This window comes from Chanodichthys erythropterus, chromosome 16 (genome assembly GCF_024489055.1).
Source record: "Chanodichthys erythropterus isolate Z2021 chromosome 16, ASM2448905v1, whole genome shotgun sequence".
Classification (NCBI taxonomy): Eukaryota; Metazoa; Chordata; class Actinopteri; order Cypriniformes; family Xenocyprididae; genus Chanodichthys; species Chanodichthys erythropterus.
Genome location: NC_090236.1, coordinates 10,274,075 through 10,287,373, shown reverse-complemented (window position 1 = coordinate 10,287,373; position 13,299 = coordinate 10,274,075). Strand labels below are relative to the sequence as shown.

The window sequence follows — 13,299 nt, the reverse complement described above, 5'->3', positions numbered from 1 at the left end:
TATTTATTAATACTTTGGATTTAAAATTTGGACATGTATGGTTTACGACTTTATCACTGAATATTTCCTAAGGTGGGTTAATTTTTGAAAATCATTTGAAGATAAAAAACTGTAGAAAATGTCCGCCACTATTACCCAAGATAACAGGTACAGATAATTAAACACGTGTTGACCAATATAGTGGGGCATGTTGTTACAATGGAACCTGCCATTTCAAAGTAAAACGTAAAGGGGACATATCATAAAAATCTGACTTATTCCATGTTTAAGTGCTATAATCGGGTCCTGGTGCATCTAAAAAACCCAAAAAAACCTAAAAAAGGGCAACCTAACTTTGTTTGTGGCAAACCTTTCTCTGCAATCGTGAAAAAATTAGCCGCTCAGATTTTGCTCCCCTAGTGACGTAGGAAGGGGATCTTATTATAGTATCACCGCCCCTTAATCTGTATGTTTCCACCCACGGCGCCACCATTTTTTTTCCTCATAAATCATAAACGTTAGCCTGGAGTAATAGTTGAATCAACTCCACAGCAACTACATAAATTTATCCACTAACCATTCAGAAACGTCCAGTTTCATTCTAAAAGTTGTAACTTCTTCCTGAGTCTCTCCATCAGTGTCGACTCCGGTTTGAACAATGTAAGGCTGAACACCGTTACTGACAATCCTCATTTTGGCTGCGTGAGATTCTCCAGCTTTGTTGTTGTTGAGCAACCAAAACAAGCCCAAGCTGTTAAAGCTCTGCCCTCTTTTGAAAAACGGGCACGGAGCAGCAGCACAAAAATGTTTTTGCTCACACCCAAATAGAAGCAAATTTGTCAAGCTATAATAAATGATTTGTGGGGTATTTTCAGCTGAAACTTCACAGACACATTCTGGTGAGAATTCAGAGACTTATATTACCTTTTCATGATGGGCCACACATTTTCAATAAGAGACGGATCTGGATTGCAGACAGACCACTAAATCACATCCCTTCTACAGTTTAAAGTGTCTAAGAAACCACTCTGATGTACACTCTAAAAAAATGCTGGGTTAAAAACAACCCAAGTTGGGTTGAAAATGGACAAACCATTTTTATTTAAACCAACTATTATTTAAAAATTGCTATATGGCTAGCTTAAAATGAACCCAAAATAGTTGGGAAATTAAAAAACAGATGCAATTAGAGACAACAATAATAGACAAAAGGTGAATGTTTATTAATAAGCTTTAATATTTTATTAATATAAATGTAATAGTTTATTAATATAAATTTATTAATAAACAACGTAATAAATGTTTATTGTTTAATAATTATTCATTGAACATTAATAAATGTTCATTTCCAACATACTTTGGGTTAATTTTAATTAAGCAATACAGTAATTTTTAAACAATAGTTGAGTTAAATAAAACTACCCAGCAGGTTGGGCAAACATTTAACCCTTCTGCTGGGTTAAAAGAGCCCAATCGCTGAGTTTGTCCATTTTCAACCCAACTTGGGTTGTTTTTAACCCAGCATTTTTTAGAGTATAGCATGTGCAGAATGAGGCCTGACATTGTCTTGTTTTCTTATGAAATATGTATATATTTCTAAGTATATGTCAAATACATACAGTATAATCCTAATATATGCCTTCACATCAATGGAACCTTCACTACTGAATCAAAGCTTGCAATTTGATTCAGTATCAGTTATTTTGGATAAACTGTAGCCTATATCAGGTACAGACAGTAAAAAAAAAAAAAAATCTCTCAACTAATGCTGTAAAATATATGTGGATCAGTTGGTACTACATGAATATTTTAGGTTAAAATGAACTTATTTGTATACAAACTTAAATTAAGGATTTTTTATATAATAGCCTATATAATAAGCCTACTAACTTTAAAATTATTTCTACTCCAATTTGTTTTTTTGAAATATAAACATTTAAATGGTGGCATTCGACTTGATGGATTTGTCCAAACATGCATTATATAACCTATTGAATTAGGTTACATTAAAAATTATAATTAATATTAGGGCTGTCAAACGATTAATCGCGATTAATCGCATACAAAATAAAAGTTTGAGTTTGCCTAATATATGTGTGAGTACTGTGTGTAATTATTATGTATATATAAATACACACAAATTTATGTATATATTTAAGAGAATTTTGTTATTTATGTACAAAATATTTGTATTTATATATAATACAAATTCTATAAAAATATAAATAAATACATGTACTTGTAAGTATTTCTCAAATATATACATGAATGTGTTTGTATTTATATATACATAATTACACACAGTAGTCACACATATATTAGGCAAACTCAAACTTTTATTTTGTATGCGATTAATCGCGATTAATCATTTGACAGCCCTAATTAATATGTAATATGGTGATATATTAAGCTAAATGCTCCTGTCTAGAGTTAATTTTTCTAGCTGACTAACGAGTTTATGGTCATGATGAATATGTTTGTTCTGAGGTAAATGTGTTATTACGTTTGTTTATTACAAGATATTTTATTAACGTCTTTCAGCGGTTGAAACAATGATTGAGCTTGATTACACGAGACATGATATGGACTTTGGTAAGTTGTTCTTGTATCTTTTAACATACCTTTAGTTAATCCATGTTTATTATGCGCTGTAACTGGTATTAAAGCGGAGGCTCAGTTCACGTGCGCATCAGGCTGCTGTCACGGCACATTAAAGAGCACCAAGTCTTTATCCTCACGTTTTTTAAACCAGGTATATGCAAATCCTTGACCTTTACCACTTGGAATATGGCATAAACTGCGTATCACATAGACTAAACCACCGTGGGGTCCCCGTCGGGAAAAATCACGGGGCCCCCCAAGCCATGGGGTCCCACGCAATTGCGTGCTTTGCATGGTGGGTAAACACGCTACTGGCCATGACATTTGCACGGATGCACCCCTGTACTTTGACAGATGTTTGCTTACCTGTCGCTGACGAAAGTCTTTGGGACAGAGAACTCAATGCCCGTTTTTCCCAAAACAAACTCAAACCATTTTTTTGACCATCTGAGATGAGCCCAGGCCCAGAGAACTCAGCAGCATCTCTGCATTGAATTGATGAAGAGCTTTCTCCTCGGGTAGCAGAGAATCAAGTTGCATTTCTTGATGTACGGCAGACTGTATTAAGTGACAACGGTTTTCCAAAGTACTCCTGAGCACATGTGCCTGTTTTTAACACAGCAGCATGATGGTTCGAAGGGCTCGAAGGTCACTCACATTAAACAGAGGTGTCCTGCCTCTTTTCACGATATTACGTACAGTAGATGGCGAAAGACCTAAATATTTTGCAATCTTGCATTGAGAAATGTGATTTTTCAATTGTTTGACTATTCTCTCATGAAATTTGGCAAAAAGTGATAAGCCATGACCCATCTTTGCTTGCAAAGTCTTTGGTGAATGTTCCTTTTATCATGAGCCTCACCTATTACCAATTCACCTGCTGTTTAATCTTTACACTTTTATTTCACATCTATCCCAACGTTTTTGGAGTGTGGTGCAGCCATCAAAATCATAATTTGTTTATTTTTACAAAATACAATTAATTTGGCCAGTGGAAACGGTTACTTTTTTTCATACTTTTGTCAGTTAAATAAAGGTTGATTTTGAGGTGATTTTATTGCATTTAACAAAATGTCCCAGCTTTTCTGGAAGTGGGGTTGTATATTTTTGCACATATATCTTTAGTGCTGTACTGTAAGTTCGCTTCAGCTCTTTACTTTGATCTAAACCTTTTCAAGTGCATGTTTAACTAATATTTACACGTATTTAAATTTACATCTTTAGAGCAGTTAAAGTGTGTGTGTGTGTGTGTGTGTGTGTGTGTGTGTGTGTGTGTGTGTGTGTGTGTGTGTGTGTGTGTGTGTGTGTGCGCGCACAGGATTTGTCTGACTACAGTTGCATCAGTGAGTACAGAAATAGGAACGGCTCATTATCAGAAGCAGGAAGTCAAATGTTCATTTCAGGTTCTGTCTTTTACTCACTCTGTCGGTCACATGGCTCTTCCTCCGATGCTCTTTGGTGTTTTACTTTACACTGCAGGTAAGACACAGAAATTACATTCTACCCACAAAACATGCTTTTATGTTTTTTTTTTTTTTTGTTTGTTTTTTTAAATAAACTACCTTCTACATTTTAAATAAACTACCTTCTTTATATTCTTTGATTGATCTCACTTCCTAAAGACAGCAGGGTGAGCACGTAGTACTTCATGTATATTTAAATATACTGTATATGTATGTGTATATATAAATAGTATAATCTTCAGGGCTGTGGCAGTTCAGTTTATATCCTGCTGTGTAAGACTTGAAAACAAAGGAAATATTGTATGTTTTAATTTCACATAAGAAAGTTTTCAACAGCTTTTTTAAAACATTTCAGTAACCCCAGGTGAAAAAAGTGCACTAAAATATACTTTATTTTAGTACACTTCCATAATATACTTGAAGTGCTCTAAAAAAATATACTATACTATATAATATTCTAAAAAAATATTTAGTACTTCTTCAGATAATCTAAAGAACATCTAAGTGTACTCAACTGTGCTATTTTGAGACACCATGAAATATGAACTAAAATGTGCTTTTAACATACTATCTCTGTATTAAAAAAAAAAAAAAAAAATTTAGTTACCACTTGTAGTACACTTGAATCCATCTTTCATAAACTTTTAAATATACTCATCAGACATAGAAAATACACTTATGAATTATTTAAAATATAAGAATAATATATAATATATGTTTTTATAATGTATTGCCCACATAATTTTATGTAAGCAATAAGGTACCCGAGGCTGTGCTGTATCGCGAATAAGTAACAGCTGAAGGGCGTTGTTGCCTGCAACCCCTTCAGCTGTGACTTATTCACAATACAGCATTAGCCTCGAGTACCTTATTTATTTTATAAAACAGTTACCACACAATACAAATATTAAAGCCAGAAATATGCATCAATGCAACTTTCATTTAGTAAACTTTTTCTAAAAGCCTTCCTTACGCTGCAAAAAATAGTCCCTGACCGTGAACAGCAACAGAAGTTACATTATTACGCCATTAGACGGCGGCAAAGACTGTCTTTATAAGTGTCAGTCAGTAGCGAAGACTTTTACATTGAAAAGATGAACACAGAACAAGACGCAACTGACAAATGCTTTGACTAGCTCTGTAAGTCACGAGAAAACCCCTTAAATGTTAAAAGGACATTTAAGATAATACATCGGACATTTAAACAGATTTTTTATTATGAACATAGGACTGACCTGAAGGAAAATGCTAAATCTGAATGCAGGTAATAAACTCGCTCACCCGATCTTTTTCTCGTAACACTCCTCTACATAATATAGTAAGCTTCAATGAACAATATCAATTGAGAACATACAGTTTACGTTGCTAAGAGTGGTTGCTAAGGGTGTTGTGTAGTTATACACAGAACTGTTGGGTGAAGCAGTCATAGCCGTGTTTTATTGTGAATAACGCACAGCTTTTGACCAATCAGAATCAAGGACAGGAACTAACCATTTTATAAACATTAAATAATTCATTTCAAATGTATTGTAAGTAACTATGTTAATATTCCCTTTAAATGATATACTTAACTACATGTTAATGGTGTCTTTAAATATTGTTACGTGAAATAAGAAGGATTCAGTAGTGAATGCAGCAAATATCCGTTTATTAAGAAAAATAGCAGCAGGAAAGATAGCAAGGGTCAGACGTCAAGGGTGCAGATGGCAAAGTATTTCTTGGTAGCACAGAGACTGAAATGGGCAATCCAGTCCTTCAACAGGTAATCCAAAAGTATCCAGAACAGGAACAAGATACTCAGACACCGCCAGGACTAATACTGCACAAATACACCAACCATCTGACAACACAGGGCAAAAAGCACGGACATTAAATAGTGGCACTGAAGAACCACAGTTGATGCTGATCAGCTCATCAGCAGCAACACACACACACAGAGAGACTGAACCCACAAACTGTGACAAGTACAATCAAGTACACTATCCCCCGGTTTCACAGACAAGGCTTAAGCTTGTCCTAGACTAAAATGCATGTTTGAGCTTTTTTAACTGAAAGCAACTTGCACTAACATATCTTAAAATATGTCACTGCCATTGTTTTGTCTCAAGATGCACATGTTTTTTTCCAGGGTGTGTTTATAAAAGCTACTTAAATACCAGGCTTAATATTAAAAAATAAATAAATAAAAAATAGGATATATATATACATTATCCCCCGGTTTCACAGACAAGGCTTAAGCTAGTCCTAGACTAAAATACATGTTTGAGCTTTTTGTGTATATATATATATATTAAAAAATAATCTTTTTAAAAATTAAGCCCTGTCTGTGAAACTAGCCCTTTTAGTATGTCATTAGAAGCACTTTTTTCCCACATTAAAATATAGAAAATATAGCACTTTAAGTAATTTATGCTAAAAGTATACTTACTGTTGACAGTATATATAAAAATCCACTAAAATTTTATGTAAAGCGTTCATAGCACACTTTTAAGTAATGCACTAATAAAACACTTCTGTATACTTTGTTTACTAAGTGTTAGTGTTAATTAGTGCATGTATATTAAGTGTACTTAAGTACCACAGTTGGGAAAATGTACTTATAAGTAATATATTTTTAATTAAATCAATTTAATTTAAACTTAGGATTACTGTATAAGTCTAATAAGATTTAAGTAATTTTTACAGCATTCAACGCACACTTTAAGAAATACACTAATAAAACTTTTTTTTTTAGTTTTACACTAATATAAGAATGTACTACAAATGTACTTGCTTGTATTTATTTATTTTTTTGTGTGTGCATTTTTCCACCTGGGACCAAAATATTGTAAAATTGATTTTTTACATATACGGAAAAAAATGTGTTCTGCAAATATACCTGTAATACAGTACGATTTTGAAATGACAACATTAAAGTAAATCCGAAATTAAAACATATATCATAAAAAGAAAGTTCTTAACACAAATGTAACATTTCATACTCTTTATCTCATTATTCCTAAAACCACCATTCCTCAAACTACAACCGAACACACTGATTTTGCTGATGTGTGTGTTTTTGTGTCTACAGGAACTCTGAGCATGAAGACATTAGATCATGTAACTGTGAGAGAAGGAGAAACTGTTACAATCCCGTGTCTGTATGACAGTCAGTATGAACTGAAACCAAAATACTGGTGTAGAGGGTCACCTTGGATTTCTTGCACAATCACAGCCCGTACAAACGATACAGGGAAATGGACAATAACTGATTATCCAGCACAGAATATTTTTACTGTGAAACTCAACAATTCAGCATCCTCAGACTCTGGACATTACTGGTGTGCTGTGGAGATTGATGGAAAACTAGATGATGGAAAACATTTGTATTTAACTGTTAAACAAGGTAAAAACTAATTTTGTGATGCATTTCTTTACTTTTCCTCTGTGTGATATGTGGTTTTCTACTTCAGTAGATACCTGTTTAGATTTAACAAAATATTTAATTCAAATTGTTGTTGATGTCTGTGTGTTCAGCTCCTGATGTGTCTGTGGTGAGCAGCAGTGTATCTGGACATGAAGGTGGTAATGTCAGTGTCCAGTGTTTCTACAGTTCTGGATATCAGAATAAACTCAAACAGTGGTGCAGAATTAAAGATCAGAGATGTTACACAGTGGGGAGGACTAACACATCCCAGAATTCATCAGTCCAGATCAGTGATGATGTTAGGAGAAGATCCTTCACTGTGCTGATGACTGGACTGAGACTCAGTGATTCTGGATGGTTCTTCTGCTCAGTAGGAGAGCTGCAGGTTCCTGTTCAACTCTTTGTTCAGAGGGACAATAAATATAAAATTACAAGTAAGTAATTTATTTAAAGTAAGTATTTATCTTGTGGAAAAGTATTTTATTTCTATCTGAAGTGAATTAGTGAATATATATATATATATATATATATAACATCATTTTTTTTATCATATGTATCTGATGTTTTGTTTTTTGTCCTCCAAACTCAGCTGAAAGTGATAAAAGCTCTGATGCTGATCCTTCTTCGTAAGTAAATCTCTGAAAGATGAATTAATCACTAAGAATGTTAGATAATGATCTCACCGAGTTAGAGGTGGAAAGATTTTGCTGCCTACAGATTTAAAAATGGACTTTTCTTTATTACGTTATTGTCGTTTTAAACCCAAAATGATTCTATTTCTAACAGCTCTATACGTGAAAACCACCAAACAAGGAATGATACAGAGGCAAGCTCATCTGAACACAGGAACGGGATTTTTCTGCTGCTCTGGACTGCTGTGCCGCTACTTCTGCTTCTGATGCTGGTTTTGGTGATCTGGAGGATTATACAAAAACGCAGTCAGTTCAAACATTTGCCTATTCAATTCAGAGCAATATTCCACTGCTAATGCCACAAATCCAATTTCACAGGATTTATTGCACTGTCGCATTACCTTTGGTGAAAACTCATATTTTAGTCTCCTTGAATATCCGTTATGTTTTTTTCATTTCTAAAAAACTTTTATAGGTTGAATGTGGTTTTATGATATGATTCTTCCTGTTTTAATATAATTCTTCCTGTTTTAAGATTTGCCTACACAAGGACAAGACGTCTGCTCTGAGGTGTGTTTAGGCCTTAAAATATCTACAGATCAGACATACACCAGCTAACACTGCAACATGACCTTAAATTCATACTATCTGAATAATCTTACAAGTTTTGTTTGCGCTCCTCTTGTACAGACAGAAGGTCCTGTGACGTATGACACAGTGGTCTTCATGAAAGGAAAGGACAATGAACAAAACCAGGTCTCCAATGTAAGCATTGATACATTGCTAGTACCACTAATGCATATACTGTAAGCATATATGTAAAACTATGATATAATCTATTTATGCCCAAGCAGGTAATTTTTATGTTTTATTTTTTTTCCATGGAAGTGCATAATCTCAATGCTTTTAATCACTGGCTTATTGAAATTGATCTCACTCCATCTTGTGTTTTATTAAATCATTCTCAGAGCCGTCCTCCTGACCAAGATGAAGTGATCTACAGCGCTGTGAAACATCACTAAGAGCAGATGATCTCTGACACACTGGCGATTCACATTATGCATATTACAGTCTCAAGTAATAGCATCTTTTTCTGTTTTACATCATGTAAGTTTTCCTTTTAAGCCACAAAGGACGTGAGAAAGAAAAAGAGGAACTTTCAGCAGATGTTTTAAAATGTGTTGTTTGCAGTTTTTGCAGGTCATGGTTGGGACAGATTATCGTTTACTATTGAGAGTTTTGCCACAACTGGAAACTGCAGTGTGAAAGTGTCACCTAGGCCTATTTAGTAGCATGTGATTGCAGAGGTACATTTTCTTCTGCTTTTCTACTTTTATTCTTAATCGACGTGAGAAGTAAAACTGAAACACATCATGACCACATCAGAGAGCAACACAATCCGTTCCGTAAGATTTGTTACACCACTTCAGAAAAACCTTAAAAAATCCACTCACTTGAAATCTGGTTACTCTGTATTTGGCTTTGCAATAAGGGATTTTTTTTTATTTTTTTTTGAGCTGCTAAATATTTTAGCATTACTATTGTTGATTGTGTAAAAACATGTTAAAACATTTTCTCCTTTTACTGATTAATATTTGCTGTAAGCCATTTGTAGGTTGATTTTCTCAAAAACTGTATGTGAAATGCATGAGAAGTATTTCGATCTGTACATCAAGACATTTTGCTTAAGAAATAATGGCATTGAAATGTAGGCTATGTATCATATTAATACATAAAAAATAAATATGCTGTCTAGTTATGGCTCTTCATTCAGTGTAATATGGGATTTTATACATTTGTGTGTGTATGTGTGTGTATACAAACCGATCAGCCCATCATGACCATTATGACCACCTGCCTAATTGTGTTGGTCCTCCTTTTGCTGCCAAAACAGCCCTGACCCATCGAGGCATGGACTCCATGAAGTAACATCCACATGGATGGCAGGACTGAAGGTTTCCCAGTAGAACATTGCTCAAAGCATCACACTGCCTCCGTCGGCTTTCCTTCTTCCCATAGTGCATCCTGGTGCCATGTGTTCCCCAGGTAAGCGACGCACACGCACCCGGCCATCCACGTGATGTAAAAGAAAACGTGATTCATCAGACAAGGCCACCTTTTTCCATTGCTTTGTGGTCCAGCTCTGATGCTCACGTGTCCACTGTTGGCGCTTTCAGCGGTGGACAGGGGTAAGCATGGTCAGCCTGACTGGTCTGCGGCTATGGAGCTCCATACGCAACAAACTGCGATGCACTGTGTATTCTGACACCTTTCTATCAAAACCAGCATTAAGTCAGCCTTCGCTCCCCACATGCATCAATGACCCTGTCGCCGGTTCACCACTGTTCCTTCCTTGGACCACTTTTGATAGATACTGACCGGGACTGGGAACACCCCACAAGAGCTGCATTTTTGGAGATGCTCTGACCCAGTCGTCTAGCCATCATCATTTGGCCCTTGTCAAACTCGCTCAAATCCTTACGCTTGCTCATTTTTCCTGCTTCTAACAACATGCTCACTTGCTGCCTGATATTTCCCACCCACTAACAGGTTCCGTGATGAACAGATAATCTGTTATTCACTTTACATATATACATACTTTGTATATATACAAGAAGAGATTGGAGCTTCATCTTTAATTTCTACATTTCCTTAACTGCAGTAAATCACACACAGTTTCTGCCAGTCTCATGTTAATTTTGAATACATATAGAGTAATATGGCATCCTTCATATCTTCAAAAAGTCTTTAGGTTTTAGGTTCAAGCTGTGACATCATTATAAATAAAAAGGGAACAAAAGTGTTTGTGTTGTTTACATTTTATGCACTTAAGCGCAGATTGCCAACAAAACACAGACATCTGATGCAGTTTTACTCACCACCCGCAATCTGCTAATCCAGTGCCGAACTGGGACTTGTTTACAAAGTATTCATCACCAAAATCCCGGGAACAAACAAATATACGTGCAAAACTCCATTGCTGCCTTGGAAAAACAAACTTTATCCACTGTTCCGTTAATGCTGGGTTCTTGCTGAAAAAGGTAATCTTTCCCTCACAACCAAAACACTCCTTTGTTGACAGTTGCTGCGTCTCATTTCGGAGGCTGTGTCCTCCCGAGGTCGCATTTGAATACTTAATCAAGGATGTCTTATATAAAAAAAAAGTAACCGTAATAAAACTGATATTCATTGTGAGGTGTAAAATACTGTAATTTCTTGCTTACTTTGCAATCTATCGGTTATTTTTCCTAAATGAGACTGCCTCAATGAGGTACCCAGCAAACACAAACGTTCCCCTAACGTTCCCATATGGTTCCCGTTTGGTTATTTTTTTGGGGAACCAAATAAGAACGTTCTGGGAACGTTCTCTATTGGTTCTTTTTTTGCTACCTAATGAGAACGTTCTGGGAACGTTCCCTGCAGGTTATTTTTGGGATTTATTTTTATAACCTAAAGAGAACGTTCTGGGAACGTTCCCTGCAGGTTGTTATTTAATAACCTAAAGAGAACCTTCACAGAACGTTCCCTGCAGGTTATTTTTAGGTTTTATTTTTATAACCTAAAGAGAACCTTCCCAGAACGTTCCCTGCAGGTTATTTTTTGTTCTTTTTTGCAACCTAAAGAGAACCTTCCCAGAACGTTCCCTGCAGGTTATTTTTATTTTTAGATTTCATTAACCAAACTATTGCAGAAGTGTTATCTTTTTTACTGCGCGCCTCTGATCACGCGCTTCTCCAGCACGCGCTTCTGTCTTCCACAGAGAGACGCGCACTCGCGTAATTTAAAAATTAACGGTCATTTCATTTTACTGACTGGCTATAACATTTGTTTATCGATCTCTTTATTCAATATTTTTTTATAATTAATATATGTACAAGTGTAAATAGTGTGATTTCAGAGACATTTGACACGTAATTGAAGACAACATGATGTTAACCGAGAAGTTTTTGTTAACCGACCAAAAGAGAGCACCCGCTAATTCAGTGGTAAGAAATTAATGTAATGTTATCCCAGTTAAAGTCACATAGCCTAATTGTTATTAATTTTTTAATGTCTGTGAATAAAATTTATATTTTAAAAACCCCATATTGTGTTGAAGTCATTGTTTGTCCCTTAAGAAACGTAAAATCTGCTATTGGTACAGTGTCAGTGATACAATTCACAAAATCTTACATATTAATGCATAAATTCAATCTTATTTAATCATCCATAAGGTTCATGTGCTCGGATTATTTATAATATATTTCTATTGATTAAATAAATGTTCAAAACAAGACAAGGTCTGTAGTATTGACGTCCATTCATCCGATCTTCCGTGACGCTTATATCATATGGGACGCGGAGCGACAACGAGCCTACAACAGTAAATTATATCGGAGTAAAAAGAGGTTAGGGGAACGTTCTGAGAACGTTCTGGGAACGTTCTCCAAACCAACAGGGAACGTTCTATTTACGTAAAGAAAACTTTCCTGGCTAACCAACAGAGAACGTTAGGATGCATGTTCTGGGAACGTTCCCAGAACGTTCTGGGAACTAGAAACTAACGTTCCCAGAACGTTCTGGGAACCAAAAATTGTTAGCTGGGTATGCAGCCTTCAAAGGGTACAGCCTCTGAATTAGGATACAGCCATTGTTGAAAAATCTCTCGGTTTCCGTATCCCGAACGAAACGCGTTGATGGGCGTGCCCTTGCTCTTGTTCTGGGTGATGTGTGTGCACACGCTTATCAGGGAGAAGTGCCTATAAAAGGAATTCCACACTTTATGACGTGATACAGGCCATACTCAAAAAAAAAAAAAAAAATCGGCGAAACATTAAACGGAAGTAGTATATTTGGCACAGAAATACTCCATCATACGTCCAACTCGTGCTTTGAAACTTTGGCTATGTTTAGCATGAGAATGCAACTCTTTAACAGTGTAAATAAGTCAAAATGCCTAAAATAGCATTACACCCCCCCACGTGACACGGAGATGCTGCTTTTATTACTCAACAGGTAAAGTATTTTATTGAACAGATAAATTTCCATATGTAGCTCTCTAACAGACATTGTAAAGCATTATCTGTTAGGAATAGTTGTTTCATCATGAGATGTTGCAATGCTGTAATTTATTTTCAAGGAAGTACCGTGTCTATTAATGGGTTTAGCTAAAGTAACATCTTCAACGAGATCTTTTCCGTCTAAACTGGTTATATCTTTTAAGCCTAGTAGTGAATGT

The 13,299-nt window shown here is 35.5% G+C and overlaps 1 protein-coding gene across 1 annotated transcript; it reads left to right on the top strand.

Moving 5' to 3' along the window:
• The first annotated feature begins 3,965 nt into the window (after positions 1-3,965).
• Positions 3,966-9,837, top strand: LOC137002750 (CMRF35-like molecule 5). The gene is made up of 8 exons (XM_067362601.1): positions 3,966-4,059; positions 7,114-7,428; positions 7,560-7,883; positions 8,039-8,075; positions 8,236-8,387; positions 8,617-8,651; positions 8,772-8,846; positions 9,050-9,837. The coding sequence occupies exons 1-8, from the start codon at positions 4,014-4,016 to the stop codon at positions 9,101-9,103; spliced, it is 1,038 nt and encodes a 345-aa protein (XP_067218702.1). The 5' UTR covers positions 3,966-4,013; the 3' UTR covers positions 9,104-9,837.
• The last annotated feature ends 3,462 nt before the right edge of the window (positions 9,838-13,299 follow it).

What these genes read in the sequence shown, in the direction of transcription:
- LOC137002750 (XM_067362601.1), top strand. Translation starts at nt 4,014, where the DNA reads ATGGCTCTTCCTCCGATGCTCTTTGGTGTTTTACTTTACACTGCAG. An exon ending in TCTGATGCTGATCCTTCTTC is followed by an intron (nt 8,076 to 8,235) that starts GTAAGTAAATCT and finishes TATTTCTAACAG; the next exon opens with CTCTATACGTGAAAACCACC. An exon ending in AACAAAACCAGGTCTCCAAT is followed by an intron (nt 8,847 to 9,049) that starts GTAAGCATTGAT and finishes AATCATTCTCAG; the next exon opens with AGCCGTCCTCCTGACCAAGA.